The sequence below is a fragment of the Aythya fuligula genome, chromosome 11, assembly GCF_009819795.1.
Source record: "Aythya fuligula isolate bAytFul2 chromosome 11, bAytFul2.pri, whole genome shotgun sequence".
NCBI lineage: Eukaryota > Metazoa > Chordata > Aves > Anseriformes > Anatidae > Aythya > Aythya fuligula.
In genome coordinates, this window is record NC_045569.1 from 19376572 (window position 1) to 19400851 (window position 24280).

Genomic DNA, 24280 nt, shown 5'->3' on the forward strand with positions numbered 1-24280 from the left:
GTTTCTGTTAAAAATACATTCCTGCTGTAAACAAGGGCCAACTTCCTTTAAAATCCTCTTTCTGCATTCAATAAAAAGACTTTTATTTACTCCTATACGTTTTGGATCAGGCCTTTAAATCACTGAAATACATTTTAAAAGGAAAAAAAATGCGATCCCAGACTGTAAGAGGAGTTAATAACCCAGCAGCGGTCACCAACACCCAGCAAAGTCTGCAGCTATGCCTGGCCTCTCTGAAAGTTTGACTATTTAAGGACATTCAATTAAGAATTTCAGAAGTAACTACAACCTACAGGAATATATTTGCCTTGGAGTGCTAAAGGCTGGTTCCACTGAAGTCAGTGGCAAAACAGAAAATCAATTTTTCAAGGCCTCTGCAATGCAGAAGACTAACAGGAGCGTTATTGAAGTTGGCATCAAGTTTGCATGATAAAGACCTCGGTGACGGGCTGGTTCCAGTGTTCTGGAGGTTGAACCTGCTGAGGTGCCGCACGTCCCCTGTTACTGCGCAGATTGCTGGGGGGGCTGACTGCAGTGAAAGGCAACGTGTTTGAGCCTCTGGTCATCTGTAATGGGACTCCAACTGCCCTTAGATATTTAACGTGGTATCTGATCTCCCCTCTCTCCCCCTCGTCACCTTTCTTTGTGCCCGGTGAAGTGGAGGTGCAGCACCTGCCAGCAGCAGCAGGGCAAGCTGAGTGCTCACGGTGCAGGCGTGAAATGGGAAGAAGGGCATGGTGCAGGGCCATTTGCATGTAGCGATAAGCAGATCAGAAAGAAAAAGTGCATGTGCTGTTTGTAGCTAACGTCTGCATGTCCAGATAAGGTGATTGGTATGGACTTAGTACGTAAAAGTACATATTTATGTGTACACACTGAATGTGGCACACCAGTGTGCCGGTACACGGTGTCTGGGCACTGATGCAGATCACAGACACAGTTCTGTATATTTACTTATTTAATTGTAAAATTTACAATTAACCCAAAGTGGTTCTCCACAAACATTCCCTCAAGGTAAACATATGGTATCCAGCAGCACAAACTGGCAGAACAAACTAATTTCCCTAATGGTGTTCCGGTGGAAATTAACGTGCTCTTCATAAGCGTATTAGCAGCAGTAGGAAACTTTGTACTTTTTCTGGTCATCTCCTCTACCCTCAACTCAAGCAATTTATTCATGACCTTATGATACAGCATCTTTAGTTTCCCAGACATAATGATGTCCTCTGGCTGAATTCCTTTCCCCTCTGGGTGTTACTAATTACTCCCTGCAGATGCTATTATTGGTGCTAATGATATAATGCAGAAAAAAGTTTGGGGACGGATCTTGTGCCCTGTACAAGCCAGGCTTTCAGTCTGCAGGTAATCAGTGTTACTAAGAACTGACAAATGTTCCTTTACCCATTTTGTAACATGGTATGATGTAGCTGTGCTAGAGTCTGATACACATCTAAAATGGCACAATGAAACCACTGATGACCTTATTCAGTCTCTTTTTCCCTCCGCCCTTTGTATGGAAGAAGATGGAGTGAGGTAGAAAGGACAAGAAAGAGCTTTCTTATGTTTAAAAAGTGACATTTTATGTCACTTCTTAAGTCACAAGCTCATGACTCACCCAAAGACACAACCCTTCACAGTCCTGAATGCTGTATCACATAACCTTTCAAAGTATTATAAATGCTTTATCCAATATTATTTAATAAATAAATGAAATAAAATGCATTTTTGATCTTGTTATAAAATACACAGAGAGCTTACATGTGCACATGCACAAATCTACCAGCTCTGAATAGAAAGCGCTGGTTTCATTTTACTGGCTGTAGCCAAAGCCTTTGATGGGCTGCTCAGGTTGAGAGGGGAGCACAAGGTCCCACAAAGGCAGTCGTGGCACAAAGCTGCTGTAATGGAGCAGGACTCTGTACGAATAAAGGCAGCAAATTCTAGCTTCGTGAAGTGGTGGTTGTTTTTTTTTTTTGTTTTTTTTTGCCTCCATGAAATGAAGTGAAAACAAATACAAATAAAACTTTCATTAAAAAAAAATTGATTTTTCATACTAAACAGCAAGCTTGAGTTGGATTTCTGTCAGTGAGCACTACAACCCCCCTCACCACAAGGGAATAGTTTTCTGGTTTGCACTAAAAATATGCCCAATATCAGCCAGTTATCTACAATTAAAATAATCCATTCTTACTGTTCAAGCCATCTAAATATGGGCATTAAAAAAAAGAAAGAGACTTCAATAAGAGAGCAGGCAAGACCCCCCGCACTGTAAATCAGTGTAGCACTGTTGCTGGCCAAAAAATCTAGACTAACTTTACAACACTTGAATATCTGCCTGGTTTAGTATTTAGACCTTAACTGCAGAGCACTTTAATGGCAGCGAGGCAATGAATACAGCCTCATATAATTAAATGTGTTCACAAGGAAAGTAGTATGGAGAGTAAAAAAGATGATCATCAACCTCTGAACAAGATTTTTTTTTATACAGTCAGCACTTTTCACCTAATAAAATATCACAAAACACATTTATCCATGAGGGACCTCTCCAAAAATAGGAGATTGGATTTAGACTGGGTAAAACAACTCCTACATCTTTTCCTCGGGACATTTCTCCTGGTGAGACAGTGCATCGTACCTGAGAGGACAGCCTCCCCCAGGCAGCCTGTAATGGAGTACAAGCAACAAAGCCACACACAGTTCAAAAAACACAGTGGAGGCCAATGTTCAGCTAAATCAGATGGGTGTGCAGAGCTTGGCCAGCCCCAGCAGCTGGCTGCGTAAGGGCAGGATACTAAAACAAGCTCCTAATTCTGTTCACAGCTGAGCTGGGGAGATTGTTTATGGAACAGATATTTCAGGTGGAAATGAAAACATCTTTAATACTTGGGTTTAGATTTAGTTACTGGGAAGATGTATTATCGAGGCAGGTCAATCATGTCTGTATCAGGAGGGTTACTGATACACATCATGGGGCCAGAGGGATAACCAAGTTCCTTTTTTGTAAAGCAATTTAAATCTGGAATAGGTCCACTTTAGGTTTACTCAGGTGAGGCATGGAGCAAACTCTCAGAATATTTTAAATTTAACTCTGGGGAAGTTATATAGGATCACAGAATCATTGAATGGTTTGGGTTGGCAACCCGCTGCCATGGGCAGGGATGCCACCCACTTTGATCGAGTTGCTCAAAGTCACAGCCAGCCTGGCCTTAAAGACTTCCAGGGATGGGGCATCCACAACTTCTCTGGACAACGTGGTCCAGTGCCTCACCACCCTTACAGTAAAGAATAGAGAAAGTCAAATATCTGCAGGGCTCATTGCTGCTACTATAATCAACTTTCAGCAGCTGCTATTCTACAGTGCTCCAAAAACCATGGCCATATCACAATTAAATGTCCCAAAAGGTAAAATGACCCAGACATAATGTGGATTATTTCAAGTCGGTGGAAAGCATTTAAATGCCTGAGAAGTAGACACAAGATGTGCTCTTCATGATGTACTCAACAAGCTACTTGTGCCCAAACTGTGGGACAGAAGCCAGCCCTTGAATATTACTGGTAAAGACAAAAAAAGCCCTGCTTTCTTCTGCTTTTTTAGATGGAGAAATTTGAATTGCAGTCATCACTACGGTAAAAGAAAAGGAACAACACTAACCTGATGTTGCCTCCACCAGTGCCAGAACCACCCTGGGAGGCATGCAGAGACCTCAGAGCCACCACCCTTCTCCACTAGCTGCAGCTGCACGGTTACAAGCTATGTGAGATCGAGAGAGAGGAAACAGATCTGGATGCTCCAATTTCTGTCTTCCTGTCTGTTTAGGAGAGGCCCTGTTAGTGCAGAGCAAAAGCTCATCTGGTCCTCTTCAGTAAGTATCTACAAGACGGCAACCCAGCTGGCTAATTCTGCCCCAGCTAGTGTATGGGAATGTCCTTGTCTGGGAAATGGACATGGTTCCTGCTCAGTCCACACCAGCTGAGTGGCACAGTCCAAGATCTGCCTTATAAAAGGTTGTGGTCTTCTGACTTTTTTGCACTAATAAGTTTGGCTCTGGCTGACAAGTCTGAACAGCTCTGCAAAAAGGACATTAGCAAAAACAGGGAATAAAAGGTATCATTTATACTTTCAGCTTCTATGACGTCCTCTCGCAAGAAGATCCACAGTTTAATTATAACTACAAAGGAGAAAAATTATGTTTATTTGTTTGCTTCAATCCACTGCCTGTTTTTTAATTGGGAAACTTCTTATACTGTGATAAATAGCAAACATGCGTTCCTTCTTCCCTTCTCCAATGATGTAAGGGACCTCTCACATATCTACCCTTGGTGACCCCTTTTCTAGGCAAAATCATCCCACTCTCTTATTCTCATTTTATGGGAGCCATTTCACAATTTAATTACACATTCTGTGAAAAGCACTATCTTTGTCTTTAAACCTGCTGTGCAATCATTTAATTGGTTGCCCCCTGTTCCCGTGTTATTAGAAATAGTAAATAATCATTCCTTGTTCGTGTCCTATGCACCAGCCTCAGTTCCATAGATCTCTATCACATCCCTCCTCAGCCATCTGTTTTCTGAACTGAGTCCTAGTTTATCGAGTCACTCTTTGTATAGAAGCTATTCCAAATAAAAGATGATCTTTGTCACCATTCACTACTTCCATTATATCCTTTGTAAGCAGCAATCAGCCAAACTGCATGCAGTAATTTAAGATTTAGATATATTATGGATTTATACAATAGCACAAAAAATTGTTTTTCTATCCCGTTTTGTTCTTTTCCTGGTCATTCTAACTGCTCTAGCTGGTGCTCTGGGTTAGTTTGTTTTTTTGACTGGAGATGAGCACTCATTTGCATATTTCAGAAAACTACCCACTGTGATTGCCTGATCTCTGTCCCTGAATGGTAGGAATTAAATTAGAATTCACCTTTTGTGTGTTTACTTAACATTACTTTCTCCTTGTATATTACTTTGCATTTCTGAGCACCAACTTTCACCTTACCCAGTCATTCCGTACCACAAAACCTTTCTGCATATATGCCATTAGCTTTATATTTGATTATACCAATAATTTTACACTGTTGGCAAACTTTCTTTTAGCATCCTTCTGCAGCTGTGCTCTCCAGTTAAGGATAATGTCCAAGTGCGGTGTCAAATCCAAACTTCCCTAGCGTGCACACCGTGGTCACTAGCTGAGACCTGCATCTTTCTGTAGCAGAAGCTGACAACATGTTCAGCACATCAGTGCATGCCTGACCTCTTGTCCACACAGAGTGGATGGACTGAGTCCAGGAGGAGTTAAATGTGCTGTGCACAGCAGGTATCCTCAGCCAGTCTCTTGCTAGGGGCACTGAATCACAGAAGCTCTGAGGATGGGAAACATGCAGGCAGGGGGCTCACGATGCTTACAGCTGCCGTTGACATCAGTTCTGGGCTGCCTGATCCACACTTGAAAGGATCAAAGCAAAAAAGAAGAAACAATCTACATACATAGGTGGAAAATATTCTTTATGGCATGAAATGAATAACATTTCATGTCAACTTTAAGCTAATGGGGTTTGTGATGCAGCTTCTGAAAAGCTGGTAAATAACCTGGCAATCATTCACAGGCAGATAACAGATGTTCTCTTCAAATTTTCACACATTTCCTAAAACCAAAAACCAAAAGCAAGACAGTCCAATACCTGGTAAAAGTTCAGCTGCTCTTCGGCATAAGAAACACAGCAGGATTTTCCACTTACACAGGTCTGATCATAAAGGATAAAACCTCCCTCATCCTTTGGCAGTATAGTTAGAAAATAAAATAAGGAATTAACCAGTGACTTGGGTGACTGTAATAAAGTCTGTTTGCAATTTGAACCACCAAGAGAATCAGCTGCCAACACTTCTATGCATTGATCCACAGATAGTGTGGATAAGGATATGTACATTTAGAAGCTTAATAGATGAAAAGAGACACTGCTATTGGCAAGCAGTTTATTCCTCTGCAAGCTTCAGTTCAAATGACTCAGTCTGAACAGGATATTGAGCTCCAGTGATACTGAATGAGGCTACAGAAACGGAAATGCAATTTGACACAGCCACATTGCCAATTAAGGATAAAATACAGGAAATATGTCAACTAGTAACAAAGACAGAGGCATTCAGGGTTTCTATATGAAGCTGGTTCCTTTGGACCCACTTAGGAAAACTTTGGAGTTATTCAGGTACATAAAAGTGCAGCAGAGCCCAGAAGTAAAAGTAAATATAAGAAGAAAGAGGAAGAGATTTGGGACTGCTCACAGTTCTTATCAAATTATAGACGCTGTGTGTAACTGAATCAGTTCTCATTAGTAGAGGCAGTCACTGAGACAAATTCCACTCTTGTATACCTGGGACAATCCTACTGAAGCTAGCAGTTATGTTCAGGTAAACTTGGGCTGACAAAGTAGAATTTGAGCTGTCACAGACAATTTCTGGAGCTTGTACATTGCCAAGAGAGAGAGCCAGCAAAATGAAACAGAACTACTTGATAAAATGATCTCGAAAAAATCCATTGATTTCAAAGAAAAGGATGCAGTTTCCACAACTGAGGGAGACCCACTGTGTCTTCTGCATCCAGTGACCTTGTTAAATACTCCGGTACAATAGTTCAGCCAACAACAAATGCCCTGAAGTGAGAGAAGCCCCTTCATTATGGCTCATGCAGCCAGGTGGTGACACGACCGCTGTCAGGCTCCTAAATGCTGTGGCCGCCAGTACTCCAGCAGAAATGTCTAATTGGTCAATAGGAGCTCTGGGGAGAGAATGCCAACAAGCCTAATAGGCAGCAAGCACCTGGTTCATTGATATAAAAATCAATAGGGGAGCAGCTTAGTCTGAAAGCCTGGGAATACACGGGTGGTCTCCCCATAATGATCTTCCCTATGGGGATCTGCATGTAGGATATATTCTCCTGTAACACAGCAGAGCCAGAAGAATCCATTTGTGAGTCATTAGTGTAATACTGGTTTTAGCCTGCATCCCGTTCCATTGCTCTGTGGTGCTGTTCATTGTTTCCCAGTCTACATGCAGCAGGACCATCTCAGTGGATCAACTTTCAGGAAAGGCACCTGCCAGTTAATAAAGATGCTTAATCTGACCGGAATGCAGTGCTTATGATGCCATTCTGAAAGCCCTGCACTGTTTGTCCCCAGGAAGAGTCCCGTGGGGACTTTGAAATGGATCACACAGCCATGCCACCAAGCTTGACCTAAAGCAGTGGTTTGTGAAGGTAAAATGGTAAATGGCTCAGTCTGCCAACAAATCTGCCAGTCACTGCTGATAGAAATGGGGTTTGTGATGTGCATACTCATCCACAGGGAGCTGGATCGAGACCAAAGTCATTTTGTGCAGGCTACTGCACAGCCAAGAGAAGATAGTTTCCAGTCTGTACTGACCTGGCCTGGATCAGAACTACTAGCCTAGAGATGCAAAGCTCTGGAGTCTGTTGTTAGTCCCAATGGCCTACAAAAACCAAAAGTATGTCCATTTTATGCACATAAATATATACTTCTGTACGTATAGAGAGACGGTAGGAAAATCCAGAGATCATCAATGAAAAGAGAGATCAAGATCTGTTTTTCTTCTGGTCTATGAATATGCAAAACTCCTGATAGGTACAAGTGATTCCTGACCAGCGCTATGTACATATGGAATCAACCAAAACACAGGGCACGTGATGTTCTTATTTACACTAAGACCTTTAAGCATCCAACCCAGCTAACAGATAAAACTTCCATACAACTAGATACTGAGAGTTCCTTCATTTCAAGAAAAAATTTCCAGCTCACCCTTAATTAGGTTGTATGGAGCAGAACTGTTTTTTTATGGTATGCTTTAGATCTGCTACTTGTTCCAAATCCACTTGTAAAGTTGTTTCTAAGCTTAAAAAATTAGCAGTTGAGCTTTCAGACTCCATCTAGAAGCCACCAGGAAAATGCACATTCTAAGGACAATGGATACCTAAAAAATGAGAACTAGGAGAGAAGTTCTTGAACACAACCACAGGTAGTACCGAGGACTTGGCTGTGTTATTGTGACTGTTTCACAGTTAATAGCACTTTTGTCTTTAGCCACTTTTCAAGCGCCATGTAAATACCATTTTTAATTTGACCTATCATGGTTTTCCAGAGCACAATTACATCTTCCATGTTTAAAAATAATTTCACGCTATGCTCAGACTTAAAACTCACACACGTTATCAAAGAGACTGCATTTCCTTCTTGCTGACTTTGACAAAATGATCTTCTCAAAACTGTTCAGAACACTTCAAAACTAGCAGCTCTTTTTGCTGTTTCTGCAGCTGTATCAAACCTCCCTCTCTGTACCCCAGCAGTGACTTTCCCACTGGCATTGCTCCTTGTGTCACCAGGGAAGGTCCTCCCAAGTTGGTTTTGCCTTTCCTGCCGTGTCTCTGTACTTCAGGAGTGGCTGAGGAACCAGTCATTGCTATAGAAGAATATCCCCAAGCTTCTTAAAATGAAGCCCACTGTGAACTCCTGAATAACTGAGGAGAAACAAAGGTAAAGCCAATAAATGGGAAAGAGTTCAAAAGGTGAGAACACAGGAATCAATTCCTTCCACGTCATGCCTTAATATGCAGTCTTTGTTCAGGCAACTCCTAATCCTTCTTAGGGAGCGTGATGCTTGGTACCTTTAACCTCATTATGTAGGGAGGGGATTATGAAAATTTGATGTGCGTGAGCCCATCTGAGCGCTCTTTGCTAGCTAAAATGTCAGAGGGGACCTGACAGAGAGACCGGGGTACTGCAGTGAGGTAGGAAAGGCCAGGGAGCTCAGGATATAGATCTGTGGAAAACAAGGCTTTTTTAGTTCTACTACCTATACGAAAACTTGTTTTTACTATTAATTAATAATAAATTCACTCCAAGCTGCAATCCATGCTCAAACCCATCCGCACAGTATGGATGCCTGTTTCCATACCTGCTGCCACTACTGCTAGCCATTCACATTGGCTTTGAGACATCGCATCATGAATAAAATAGGAAAGCAGTGAGAAGAAATTGCATCTTACTTGTGCATCTAGGTAATTCATGAAATGAGACTTGGGAAACTATTTTTGTTGCCTGTAATACTCCAGTTAATTGGACAACTGCTGTGCCAGAAAACCTTTTCCCCTCCTACAGCAAGTAAAATTTATACTGGTGATTGGTAACAAGAACATCTTGATAAAATGGCTGAATTTATTCTATACCTATAAATGAAAAGAGTTCTTAACAAAGGGGGGTAACTGATATGCTCAGTAAATCAAGGATAAAAGGACACAGGCTCTATTGAAGATTTTTCCCCTCGTCTTTTCTTTTTAAACCTTTTGATGAGGTGCCCTGTTGCTCAGAGATGAGCTTCCACTGAAGTACTTTTGGAATTATCTCAAAGAGAAACAGATCATTTAAATGAGTTAAAGCCCCCAAAACAGATCCACTATCTCCAACCTTCGGTTCATTTTTTATATTAAGAATTTTATGAAATTTATAAAATAACTTCACTACTGAAACAGGGGCTTATAAGAGAAAAGTCTCATTCTTTTTTTCCTGCTTCCTTCTGAACTGGTGAAGGATGATACATTTAGAATAAAGATGAAAGCAAATATGTAGAAGAGAGGGAATATTCTGATAAAGTTGTATTTATCACCTTGAGTGTTTAGAAAACACCTACAGCCATTGATTCTTTAAATTCCTCCAGACCTACCTGGGATTGTGGACCTTCAGGGAAAATTCAACTGAAGATAAGATAAGGTGCTCCTTTCTAGTTACTTCTTTATTATTTTTTTTCTTCTTTTAGACAACACAGAGAATTTTAAAGGTGTAGGACAGGAGAGCAGGCTTTTTTTTTTTTTTTTTTTAATATAGATGGAAAGATTGTTTTTTCTCTCCTGTATGTTTTCTTTGGGGACCGAGAGCTATTGCATGTGCCAGAAGGAAGCCAGTCATGGCTGGAATACTCAACAGACTGGATCTGTAACTTCTCTATGACCTCTATGATAGGTAAAACAAAATTATGGTTTTCCTCATTTCATAGCAGGATAAATTGGTCATTTTACTCACTGGGTAGGCATGGGGCAGACTAAGACTGGCCTGAGACTGCATGCGTTTGTACTGAGAGATCATCTGTTACAAAATTTGTTATACATTTGCCACGCATTTGCGCAGTTTTATAGCAATATAATATTTACTTATTTTTCCTAAGTGCTTGGGCAATTGTTTATGTGTGTTACGGGTGCTGACTTTTAGTCCAATATGCTGGCATGTATGTTGGAAGCAATTTGTACTCCTGCAGTAGAGAAAACATTATATAAAGAAACTCTGCCAAACTAGACAAACTTATGGATGTATAGACCCAGAGGAAGGCATCTGTGCACTATCCTTAAGTGCACAGATTCACGCTGAGCTCAGTGAGGATTTATATACATGAGCACTTACATGAGGATATATTTGAAAGGCAATTTTGATGCATGTGTCAACAAAAGATGCAAATGACTACAGATGTACAGAATTGAAATCCATCTTGGAAAGTTTTAGGGAATCCAAGCGACATCTCAAAAGCTGAAAAATCTTGTAGTAAGAGTTCATCTCTCCTGTTGTTTCCATCTTTTCCTGTACTGTATAATTCAGGGATCAGCTTGTATGGGATCTACCAATATAGTCAAGGAATAGAAAAATGTCAAAATGAATTCTTTCATTTTGGTGATGAAGTGCTAGCTTTGCTTGCCAGCATGCAGGGTTCAATAAAAGCAGACAGGTCTTCAAAAAATAGCAGCATAAATAGATGAACTCTTTAAAGTAATATAAGTTCTGTCATCTAGATGTGAAATATAGACCTAAGTGTCCGTTGAAGTAAAGGCTGACCGCACATTCCACAGATAAGTGTTAAAGTTTTCTCAGTGTCTTGGGCAGAGAAATGTTTTAACTACCTATCTCCTTGCCACAATAGACAGAATGAAAGCATTTGAAGTTGAACACATTTTTCAAAGGAAGAAAACAAAGCATCCATAAAGAAACAAAGGCATATCACAGGATGAGGTGTCTAGGTAGCTACTGTTTTCAAGAAAGTTGCAATTAGCTGTGCAATGGAGAAGGTGAAGTGAGTTGTATTTCAATAGCATCTGTAACGATTTCAGTGGCTAGAAAGCTGATAGGTATGTGCAGGGGGTTGGTTTCAAGATTTCCTTGTGAGACAGAAGGTCAGGATTCCTGTGGTCTCCTGTCATATTTAATTCATATTCTCTGGCCTTCTTCAACACATTTATTGAATTACAGGAATAAAATTCAATGAACCAAAAACAAAGAAGAGAGGACAGGGCAAATCCTGATTTCTTTTACATCCCTATAGCAAAAAAAGACTTCAGTGGGCTTGTAAGAGAGCATCTGAAAGCAGAATTTGGAAGGAGGGGGAGGTGCAAGTTAGTATAACCCTTCTTATCACCCCCGTAATTGAATCCAAATAATTTTTTGTAAGGAGTGAATATTTGTGTGTGGGAGTAAGGATCCAATTTCTACTAGTTGAGAATCTCCCTGTCTACTTTTTAAGGGTAATCTTTGCGTAGTCCCTGTGTGCTTTTATCAGATTCCTTCTTGCCACGAATGAAATGGCAGCAGACTGGCTTTTCAAAGCCATTCTTCAGAAAAACATCACTGGCAATTCATCATATGAGTACTATGGGGCAATTCTCAAATATTTAAAAACTACCAGCTTCGGGGAAGTGCCCTCCTGGCCCTATTGGCATACTTATAATGATGGTTCCCTGCAATCATTTTAATTAATGGATACAACCCCTTAACCCCCCTTCAAAAGTGAGATGCAGTAAGCACAGGGGTTACAAGAGGCCTGCAGTGGGGACTCTAGACCTGCTCCTATTGAGGAGCTCTAGACCTGCTCTGTGATTTTGGGGAGTAAGACCTTGTTGTGTCCCCTCTGTTCCTGTTATTCTGCTTTTATTGTCCTGTAGGCTGTCTCCAAGAACCGAGCTGTTGTGGGTATAATAGTGGGTCACTCCGATTTCTCAGCCACCTCTTCAGACAAATCTACACACAGTATCTGCAGTTAAAATAGTACAGTGCCCTCATCCCACGGTTAAAATAGTGCAATATCCCAGTGTGAACACAGTTGTTTCAAAACCTCATACATGCAACCTGTACTTGTACAATAACATCTTTACACCAGTGTAATTTGTTTTTAGAGTCAGGTATGTGAAAATCTGGTTGTTGAGTCTGACCCAATATATTCATCTAAAATAAAGATGATATAAAAGGCTTTGAAATTCTATCCAAAACTGCAAACTCACCAATATTTAGCATTGGCATTTGAATTTTTGGAAATGTCAAAGCTAATAAATAATGTATTATTTTCTGAGCTACAATGTACCTTTTTATTTTAACACTTGAATCTGCTTAGCTTCCAAAAAATTAAGAGCTCTGCACACGGACATTTCAACCTATGGGATGGCTGCTTTTCCACTTAATACATTTAATAAAGGTGACCAGATGCTTTGTGTTTTTAATGCCTTGTTCTGCATCCCAACAAAATGTCCCTGTTTTGGCTGTGATAGCAGATGATTCATTCTGAAACCCAGCCCAGCTGCCCTGACACAGCCGAGGCAGGGCACAGTTAAAAGACAAGCCATCTGTGCAAGACGAGTGGTCTGGAGGAGTGCTTTGTCAGGAAGAGACTGTGATTTCTTGGTCACTATGTTTTCTAGCTGGCCAGTACCCTTAGGCATCCTATGGGTCCAACCTCTGCCTTTGTAATTGTGTCCCACATGCCATTATGCCCTCTTACATTCCCCTCACCTAGAAACCCTTTACCCTGCTCTGCTATATAAGTTCCTATGTTTCCATGAAGTGTAAAATGTTGATCCCACTTTCATTCTTCCCAACCACATGTCAAAATTTCTGACCTCAGAGCTGCATCAGCCAAGCTTCATGCTAGAAAAAGCAAGAGGGATTCATTTATGGCTTTTCTGAATAATTACCTCTGCCCAGTTCTATATTAGCATCTCTCTACTGTCCGTGCTGCCAAAAGAGACATCCTGCATTCAGGAACAGACACTGCATTGCTTGTGGGCTGCCTGAATTCAAGGGCAAAACTCTACCGCAGGCAGCGCTCCTGAAGGCAAAGCCTGGTCTTGAGCGTGTCACTGAGAAAAGCCACTGCAAGCCTTGAGAGGGTCCTGGCCCCATGGCATCTCTCCCACAACCTGCAGCCTGTGTCGGGGAGCAGTGCTGATGCCTTTTCGCTGCCCAGGTGATGGAGCGTATGGCTAGAGCGGCTCTGCAGGACACTGCTGTTCTGGGGTGGGAAGGAAAGGTTTCTGTCAAGTTTTCTTCACAGCCTGTGTTCTCCAGCATTTAAAAGAACTATTGCAACTCAAGTCATCTGGCATGCATACAAATGACAAATACGCTTCAGAGGCAATAAATTAGCAATTTAAAGGCTTTACTTCCCCTCATGGACTAATTGCCAGAGATTATAGTATATTATGAGAGAGCAATGATACTAATGCCTAAATATGCTTCACTGATTATAGAGCTATCCTCAATAACCAAGCTGTTTAAATGTCAGTGCAAGAAAGCTCTTTATTATGAGATTAAATATTATTTTGAAGCAATGCAATAGGATCTTCCCAGGCTTCACAGCTGCAATAACACTGTCTTGGAGCTATATATATTGGACAAATGATGAGGTTTTTTACATGTGTACTGTAAAGGGTCCCAAAATATTCTCGTGCTGCAAACTTGAACAGCATTCTTTATAAGAAAGAGGGTCTTAGTATCTTTTTGTTTTGCATTTGTTACTTATATGCTGCTGTCTTCATCTTTTTCTCTACTTTATATTAATACTTGTGTATCACTGGTGTACAGACAAGATAAATTCTTGTTTTCTATTAGTGTAAATGAGTAAGGAATCAAACCTCAAAGTTCTTTTCTTTTTTTTTTTTAAAACATCTCTAAGTACTGCTGTCCTGCATGCTTTTGCCACTCCTACATCTCATGTCTAAATAAATCTGTGTATACCCAGCACTGAGAGAACTCCTGGAAATTACATGGAAGCTCCAGTTTTCAGGTTCAGCTTTTGACATGAAGCAGAGAACAAAAGTGACTCAAAACCATAACCCCACTTCTGCTGTTCAGGAGATGGCAGTTGGTGATCAACTGAGGGGTAGATTTAGAATGGAGGGAGGCTAAACAGGATTTAGCATCCCACTAATTTCATATACGGCTCCACATGTGATCTTGTCACACAATTGCACATCCTTCCCATATAGATGACAGTAGCACATACCTAATATACAGCAACCTTTTTCCAAGAAAACCCAAAGCACTGCAGTAGGCACTGACAGTATCTAGATCGGACATGCCATACCCCTTCTGTTGGTTCTAAAGCTACCTGGTATGATGTTTGCTGTGTGTCATAACAGCAAAGCAGAAGAGCTACAATATAGTCAAAGATCAGACCTCTAGCATTTTAAGGTATGTATTCATTTCATTTTGAAGCTAACTTTAAACAAGAGGGTAAAACACATTTAGGAGGATGCTCATTGTAGTTGACTGCTCACTATCAGTGGAAACTCTTGTTTGTTCTATCAGCTCATGATCTGCTTTCTTTCTGTTTCACCGTGGCTGATTTCTTCAGCCATTTTATATTTCGTCTATAAAATATAAAGCTTGTTTACCTCAGAATGTCTGAGGATCTTTCTGATGCTCACGTAAAAGACACCTGCCAATATACTCAGAAAAGACATAAATTGCTCTATCATTTGTAACATTAAAAAAAATCTTCATCTATTAAAAACACAGTGTGACTGACAACGAACATGCTGAAAGGCCAAGAGAATTCTTTTTCTGCTCTTCCAGGCAGACAATAATCTGACATCTTTTTTGTTATGTCTTGACTTAGAATGTAAGACAGGGAACCAAGTCTTTATACTTACAACAGTCACAAACTTACAATACTGATGTTAAGTAAGTAAGCAGAAGTAATAGGTTGACACTGTTCAAAGGAGAATTCTGTGGACTTACAGTAAAATGGGGAAAAATGACCTGCATCTGGCCGCTTTTATGCAAATGTTATTTGAAATGAGATTAAAGTCCTCTTGACTTTTTTAGCAGGCACCTTATGAAATGCTCCATTGTTCCCAGCTCTCACTTACCATGTATCCTGGTGCACACGTACACTTTCCTGTGATGCTGTCGCAATCTGCACCGTTCTGGCACGAGCAGGTCAGCTGGCAGCCTTCGCCGTAGTATCCAGGGGGACAGGTTTCATTGCAGTAGAGTCCAGCCCAGCCAGCTTTGCAGCTACATTCTCCAGACAATGGATGGCAGCTAATGAAGACAGACAGATGTTAATGAGATGCGGACGCGAAAGAAAACTACTGTCCATTAACTACAGGAATATCTCAGTTAAACATTTCAAATGCAATGCCAGCAAAAGTCACGCTAAGAACAAAACAAAGCTGAGAACTGTCTGGGATGACGAACATAAGCAACCATGTAAGTCAGGACATGTATAGGGAATATGGTACCTAATACCATACTGGGGTGTCACTTGCAAACATCTGGGAACTCTGACAGAACTGGTAATTTTCCACCCGTTTTATTTAAAAATACAATTTCTTTTCTGTTCTCAGATGAATGTGACCCGAGTTGTTGACATAAACCACCCAAGGATTAAGCCTTGTATGTGCCATACCATTTAGGTGTTACACAGCCAAAGATGTTCAAGGCTAGGAGTGATTCCCTTGGGTCCTGTCACTGTCCCCAGAGAGCAGAGCTCAGCGCCTGCCCCTCCGCTCCCCTCGTGAGGGAGCTGCAAGCTGCCATGAGGCCTCCCCTCAGCCTCCTCTTCTCTTTGCTTCATAGAATCTATTCATTTTCCTTTATGGTTATTTATTGCTACGGTTTAATATTGAGGACATGACTGAATAGATTTCTTTACACCTATAAAATTAATATCCTATATGTTAATTTTCAAGGTAGCCTCATAAAATGAAATTTCCAAGTATGTTTCTGGCAATTACTGGTAGGAGAGGTTAGTCACATACTGTTGTGACTAAGAATGATCAAATTTTGTGAGTGTCATGTGTTTCATCATAAATAGCGTTTGACTGAGTAATTAAAACAATTCATCAGCTTAACAAACTACTATCCATGAAATTCTTCTGACAAAGCAGTCCCTGAAATTATGGTCGTTCACACAGCACCTCTTAACATTTAGATGAAAATAATAAAAGCTCGTTTTTTTCCCCTCTGAGTCTATTAATCATTACTTAATAGGAGCAGAAAGCTAAGCATTAAAGACACATTTTACAGCAGATTTTTTGTTTCTTTGTTTTCACTACCACCACACATGCCATGCGCTTGCATGAGAACTGCATCCATTGGCTAAATTAAATCTTTCAAACGTAATGTATGCTCATGGCAGTTTGAATCAGTCTATGACAATTCAATTGAAAATACTACACTCAGTAAGAATTTCTACTCCCAGGTTGGCTCCTTCATCAAAACAGACAGCTTTTTTGCATGGGATGTCGGCTATTTATTAAGAACTAAAACCAGCTAGAACCAAGTGGGTTTTGCAGAAGTCTGTGGGAGAAAGGGGCATAAAATCCACAGCAAGGCCCAATAAAAGGTTGAAACCATGTTCTGTGCACTGCCCCCCTGCCAAGCTGCCTTCTACTCCTTTGTGAGGCTTTTAACTAGGAAAAGCCCCATGCAGATGCGGGTCCCTGCATCCACGTAATCTGCCCCTTGAAGCAAGACTGGGTTTATCATTAACCTGAGCATATCAGACCTTTCTTCTTCTCCTAGGCCAAGCACTTGTATTTCTTCAGTGCTTTGCAATACATGTCTTTTGCTGTCTTACAGAGTGCGTTAAACTCTTTAAACACTTTAAATTGCAGAGTTATGGTACCCACAACATGCAAAAAGATCTCAAAGCTACGCAGCTAGCTCCACAGGTAATGAGGTTGCAGGCTGTGTCCAGCCTGGGGACATGGGAGAGATGTCTCGGATAGGAATAATGCAGAGACCTGAATCACAAACTCCCGTCTGACAATTAAGATGCCCTTATACACTGTTAACTTGAAGATGTCTGCAATTTAGATGCTTAACCAAAATTCATAAAGCAGCTGTTCTCTTCCTGATTCTGCCAGTGAATCTTGGCCATATAAATGATCCCTTCTGTATTTCATCTTTTCCAACTGTAAAATGATACCTTTTCTCCTTTGCAGATCTTTAAGATCTGCAGCTGATATCACTAAATAGTCCTACATTTTTATTATTATTACTATTTTTATATTCTGGTAACTGTGAACTATTCCATTAAATTCATCAGAATTACACACTACATATATTGCAGCTCACAAGGTAGAAGTAGTACGTGTATGTGTGAGTTAGGAACATCCTATATGGGCATCCTATAAACTTTCACCGTGTTTAAACTATGTACCCTGACATATGACTATAGCTAGGAAATTCGTCTGTCGTCCATCCAACCACCTATCCATCCAGTCTATCCAGTGAACTAAATGCTAGCTGCACTGAAGTTGAAAAATTTGAGGCAATTAATGGTCAAGTTGTTAAAACAAGGAACAGGAAATATAGTTAGAAATGTGAATTATTTGTATAATTCTTCCCTTTCTGTTCTGAATGTACCTTTCAAAGCCAATATAACATTTCAAGGCCATAGGAAGGTAGCATATGTTAAGGCACTTCTCCATGCCACCAACAGACTGAAATTAAGAAATACAAACAGTTCCTCTGGAAAAGGATCTCTTAATGGATGGGCAGGAGAGCCTGGGGCTTTTGAGAGGATCCCAGAAGGCAAACCCACTAACATCTGCTTTCAAACCACTTGATGAGAGCAGGAAGGAAAGCTTAGTCTTGAAGAATTTGGCAGTGTTAAGCATTAGTATTTTGCATTGAATCTTAACAACCTTTATTTCTCCAAATCTCTTGGATAACAGTAAGGAATAGTGTAAAAAACCTAGAATGAGTGCAAGCAGCCAAGTGTTCCTCTGGCACTGGGCCAAGCAGAGGTGGAAACTGGAATCTGTCCACAGCACACAACATGGCAGGAGACAGAAATTGTTCCATGGCTCTTGCTGCAGTTTGGAAGCTACCATTGCTCCTTGGCTTCTGAGCCACATTAACAGCATTGAAAGATTTTTGATACTGTTTTGATACTAGATGAACTGAAAAAAAGAAAGTATTTTTTGATGTTTGCATTTTTTAAGCATCTAATTTTGAGGAAACCTGTTTTCTTTTGCTCCAGGTAATTTAACTTTGTAAAGGCAAATTGGGAAAATAAATGCTTTAGACAGCACAGTCTGTTCCAGTTCCTGAATTTGTTCTCCACACATCTTTCAGTCAAAACAAATTCTTCCAATGAAATTTCTGACTTTCTGTTTATACACTAGCACCAGTCATCTCATCTTAATAAATAGCTCTAATTCTCACTTAATGGTATTTGCTCTCTTTTGGTGTCCATTTTACATCCAGTCTCCCTTTCTAAATGCTCTCTTCCTTTTAAAGAAGTAGCCACAATGAGACTGCAGGGCCACTACTTCAGTCCAGTACACCTTCAAAGCCAGCCTCATTCAAGTACATTCTTGATTTAGTTCAAGGCAAAACGTCATGCAAGATCCATGGGACTTGGTTCTTCTAAACTTTTCAACATTGCAGCGATAATCAGAGCCTCTGGAGGTCTATCCATTCCATTAGACTTCGTCATGATAGCTGAGCTGCAGGTAGAAAAGTGTCAGGGCTTACAAGGTCATTGTGTCTTGCTTCCCTTCTCATGTCTCTGACCTGGGAAAGACACAGCTAAAGGTCCACACGGTGACTCCACATCAGTGGTCAAGAAAGCTCGGTGGCTCAGACTGCTCCACCTATTGATCTCCTCCTCTGCTTTCAGGAAAGCATGCCCTTCTGACTACTGTGGACTGTTTCAACACGTGTTTCTTGCACAGCGGAGTTTTTCCCAGTTGTATCCTTCCCTGTGGAAGGACAGTCCAAGTCACCAGTGCAGTATAAATTACCTAATTCTGGAGTCGTTCAAAAGTCACACATACAATGTGCCTTTCAGAGGGCTTTGATGCAGAAATTATTGGATGATGTTCTTCAGCCGTTGCTATGCAGGAGGTCAAAGTAGATGATCAGACTGGTCTCTTCAGACATTAAAATAGATAGATCTATGAAAATAGGAGAGCTGAATGTGTGTGTCTTAATGTTCCTCTCTAACCTGCTCCTCAAAGCCCCCAGAACTTACTGTTCCAGCCAGCTTTCCACTAACCAGATCAAATGAGTCAAAATAACTGACAGAAATAAGCAAGCTTCCCTTACCACCTTTCAAGTGTTTATAAAATTCTCCTACACACTTAGGTATCACTAGATGTAGCCAACAGTTTAAATGGCTTCTGGGAAAAATGGAATATACGGCTGTCGATAAATTAATCACTTTGGAAGACTATGGTTGCAGTAATGACAGGAATTCAGGGGAGGAGGTGGGTGGGAAGAGAAGCGTGTTGCATGGGACAGGCTAAACAATCAGTAAAAAGATTTGCTCAGAATACGGAGTGCCTTTAGAGAAGGTCATTTTCCATCAGCTCTGACACTCCTCAGCTCAGAAATTGACAGTGCTCTGAGGAGCTCATTGAAAAGTGGAAAGCTGAAATACCATGGATGAATGAAAGAACATTTACAGATCTACAGCTTGCTGATATCTCTTTGTTCCATAACAGCAGTGATAAGATGCAGGAAAAAGGGAGATTTTATCAATGGAGAGACTAGACTCATTTATTAAGGGAACAGAGATACCATCTTAGCAGAGGATGCTGCAAGTGAAGCTGATGAAGCAGGTGTGTAAGAATAACCACATGTCTAGAAAAAAGCTGGGAGAGGATTCAATCCTCCATCTGTCCGAGCCGTCTCATCCTCAAGACCTCACCTTCCTTCACAGGCGGATGGCGCTAGGCTGTTCCTTCAGGGAAGATCTTCTGGTGACCCCCGAGAGCATCTCCTGGCCAGTCCTTTGACTGACCCAGATGAAGTCTTGCACCCTCAAACCCCCAGTCTCCCCACACGTAAGGGACTCTCAATGAACTGAGCGGTTATCTGAGAAACAGAAGCCAAGCTCATTCTTGCCCGTGGCCTGCAGACCTTCCGCTGTGTTTACAACTTTCTGGGAAAAAGGGCACACAAACAGGTTTCTGCAGGCTTGGATAGGAGGAGGTGAAGACACGGTGTCAGCAACTGGCTGAGAGCAGTCTCACCCTACTGTACACATGAAAAAGAGCTTTCGGCGAGGAGCGATTTGCTCTGTGTTTACCTCAGCCTTAAGTTGTGCACACTGGCAAAATACTGTGTTATGCAGGAGTTTATAACTTAGCTCTGTCTGTGGTAATTCTTGAATCATCACCTGTCCTCGGTACAATACAACATTAACCTTTTGTGTATATTGCTCAGCTCATGCCTCAGGGATGTTATTTTTTGCAGTGGTATCATGATACACAAAACACGCAGAAGGGACAGAAGCCTGTTGTTTAGAGCTCCCCTTGAGGTGCCGAACACTTCGGATCCTTGCTGTCAAACCCAACAGAGCTAGCAGCTGTCTTTCTGTAGAGGACTCGTAGGACCAGCATTACAAGGCTTTTTAAGTAACCCATTGTGAGCTCCGACTTTCGGTGAAGCAAAGCCTCACCACTCACAGTTGAACTTGAATGTACAAGAAAGATCACCTGTTTATTTGCAAGACTGAGACAAATAGAGTCTATCTCAAGCACACAAACAGATTTGCCTGAAGTGTTTGTGTGTGTGTGTGTGTGTGCGCGTGCACAAATTAGGCAGTATTGCTTGCATACATAATTGAGGAGAGTGTTTATATTTTATCAAGCTGCAACATTGCCAGGTAGGTTTGTCATCATCAGCAAGACAGTCAGGTCTCCACCTGTCTGGTTTAAAATTGAAGAATGTTCGTATCAAGGGCATGTTTGCTTGGGCATCAATTATCCTCACCCCCCTCTGAAGCCTACACAATCCTGGATTGGCTGTGAATGCTTAACAGCAATGGACAAAAAAAGAGGAAATCGGGTGGGAGCTGAGGGGCCCTGCAGACATGTGGGCACTCCAGGCCTTCAGAAAAGCTCATGCCAGGGTGTTTTTGCTGTCCAGGCTCCCTTTACTGTATAGGAACCTCCAAACAGCAATTCTAACAGTCAGAAGATACAAAAGGTAGCAAACAGGGTAACAGAGTAGTCTTAAATTCTTCCTTTTTCAGGGTTCAGAAAACTTATTTAAGCCTGCAAAGGGAATGAAAAATCAACCTGTCTCATGTTAGTCTCAAGTCTCTTTGTGGCTTTAGCTCTTAGTAATAAGAACCTCAAGAATAAGATCCTAAAAAAAGCAAAAGGGAATAAAACATTGAGACCTGACCTTTTAAGTGAGGCTTATTCCATTTTAGGTACACTTCCCTGATATTTTTCTACCTGAATATTTCACACATACACATACTCAATGAAGAGCAAAAATAGGCACATATGAGAAGAGAGGAGATGTCTATTTTGACAATGTTGGCTTCGTTACAGTTCCACAGACTGACTTGGGGATATTGATTTTGGTCTATTTATACGTTGTCCTCAAGTGTTCTCAACAAGGTAATTTGCCACGAGACATAAACTGAAGCAAATTAGGTTTCATTTTGAAAGTACCCTTGCTGTCTATAATTTAACAAGAAAACCTGTGTCATAAAAAGAGCCAAAATGATGGATTTGACTAAACATAACTATATATTTTAAACTTCATTGGGTCATTATACATATATATGGGTTTCATCTATTTTTTTTATGTCCAGAAGACTGCAGCTACAGGATAAGGCCATATGTCAGATTGTTTTAGATCTTAGCTAAACTGTTTAAGTAGTTAACAGATACATGCTCAGTAGATGGCTAGACTGAGGCTTACAATTCCAAACCTGAGGTCTTTTAAATCAAAGGTTGTAATACAGAGGAACTGTATGTTCTTAATTAAATCTACAGAGAAAAGGATGTGGTTGTAGCTAAATGACTTTTTTCCCTAATGCTTTTATTTGAGCAGTCCCTGCACTAGTATATAACATGATGTACTCACCTGAGAGTGTTCGTAATATTGCAAGGACATCTCTTGTTGCATTTGAGGCCATATAACCCTTCTGGACACATTCTTTCTTGGCAATGAATCCCTTTAAATCCAGGGTCACACATACATGCTCCATTGACGTGATAACACTTTGCACCATTTTGGCAGTCACATCTTTGTGTGCACTGAAAGCCGTATGTCCCAATAGGACACTCTTCTTGACACCTGTAATGAAATACGTGAGACGGGATCCAATTAAATACTACAGTCTAGTTTACTTATGACTCTTACATGGGCATGTTTTTGTTAATGAATTAGATATAAAATCATTGCTCATTTATTTAAGTAATATGCCGTGAACTGATATCATTGGGGTGATGTGATATCTTGGGCATGTAAATAGCTGTTAACTGAGAGTGCATTAATCTCTGTCCAATTATATCCCGCAAAATTTGCATTAGTTAACGAAGTGCATTCTTGTTTCCTGGACCTCAGCATTTCCATTCATCAGCCACAAGAAACTGATATAGAATAAGATACTTCATATATGTATATATATATATATATATATATATATATATATAAAAACTTCATATTTTTGTTCTCTTTTCATTACAGAAGGATTGTGTACCTTCTTTAAAAGCATTCAGTTGTCATAGAGGGATAATGAGGTCTGAAAGGAAATGTGGTCTATTAGGCATCAAGTAAAATGTACTCCAGCAACGTATAGTTTTACTTTCCCTCTACGCTGCCATCGCACCTGCTTTATACCAACCAGGAGAAAATATAGTCCTTTGTATTTTGTGTGTGCTTTGAGTAACTGCAACTCAAATTTGCATTTCATCTCTTACTCCAGGGATGCTAAGTAGTATAATATCTCCAGACAAATAACTTTCACATTCCTTAGCGTAGTATCTTCTCCAAAATTGCCAACATTTTTAATATTTGGTACACATAAAAATTGAACCTGCAAACACTATACACAGATTGTTTTAAATTACACCTTCCGTGCACTTTTCTACTGTTTCCCTACTGAATACATTATGAAGTCTGCCAAGAAGTCTGTTTCATTGTCCTACAGTTTAAGTGATTATAATATTTCCTATTTTTAAAAGCTCAACAAAAGTCCTAGAAGTACCAACTGATTCTGTGCTTGACATAATTCAGTGGTTTCAAAATTTTGCAGTGAGTCAGTACTACAGTTTACATGATCCACCGTGAAATACAGATACGCTTTTTCAGTTAATAAAGAGAGAAAAAGGAGTCCAGAAAAGCCCAATTCCCTTATCACATGGACGCCAGATATTGGAAATTGCCTATCAGCATTAATTTAATCCTGGGCATTGATTAAAGTGTATACTGTAAACTCAGAGGCAATTGTTAAATGTCTTTCTGCAGGTCATTTCACAGCTGGCAGGTGAGAGCTAATATAACGATCAGTAATAAAAGATTAATGCATGATGCAAGCCAGGCAAAACTGCAATGAACACTGTCAGTATATAAGAAGAGAATTGCTATTGCAGCTTCAGATTATCACATTTTACTAAAAATAAATGAACAAAGCAAAAGGCCGAGCTAGTGATTTAACTGAAGAAAGGAACAACGCAGTTGTTAGTTACACAATCCAAGTTCAGGAGTTCATACGAGACCCAGAGAGAGGAGCCTGTGACAAACAGGAAGGGAGAGAGCCCAGAGAACCACCAGCAGCACTGGCTGCAAGCCCTGCAGCTCTCAGGGTAGTTCAGCTGCAAGGGAAACAACCAGCAAAGAACGAGGAACATTAGGGCTGAACCACTTGAAGCAAATGAAATGCAATGAAGAACATATTAAGATGCCTTCTGTCTCCACTGCCGTACACAGCTCGACTAGTTAGCAGGAGAGCACTGTACTCAACGAGATGAATACTTAGTCAATAGTGCACTATATCATTCTATATTTATCAAAGATGAAGCATTACCTAGCAGGGAGAAAAGCATCTGGAAATGAAATATTGACGACCTAATCCATTTACATAATTAGCCTTTTTCTACTAACAATTTAACCAACTTATTTATTTGGAGATCAAGCAGCTACTGCTAATGAATTTTATACAAAGAATACTAATAACAACTCCTCTGGAACATAAGAATAATCAC

General features: G+C 40.5%; 1 protein-coding gene across 3 annotated transcripts in view; it reads right to left on the minus strand.

The window, feature by feature from the left end:
• Positions 1–24280, minus strand: part of MEGF11 (multiple EGF like domains 11) — a 200018-nt gene that overhangs the window by 57988 nt on the left and 117750 nt on the right. For all 3 annotated transcript variants that reach the window (XM_032195319.1, XM_032195318.1, XM_032195320.1), the window contains exons 10-11: positions 22158–22370; positions 15182–15356 (exon numbers count right to left, since the gene is read on the minus strand). In XM_032195319.1, coding sequence (XP_032051210.1) covers positions 15182–15356; positions 22158–22370 — 388 coding nt within the window. The remainder of the gene's footprint in view (positions 1–15181; positions 15357–22157; positions 22371–24280) is intronic.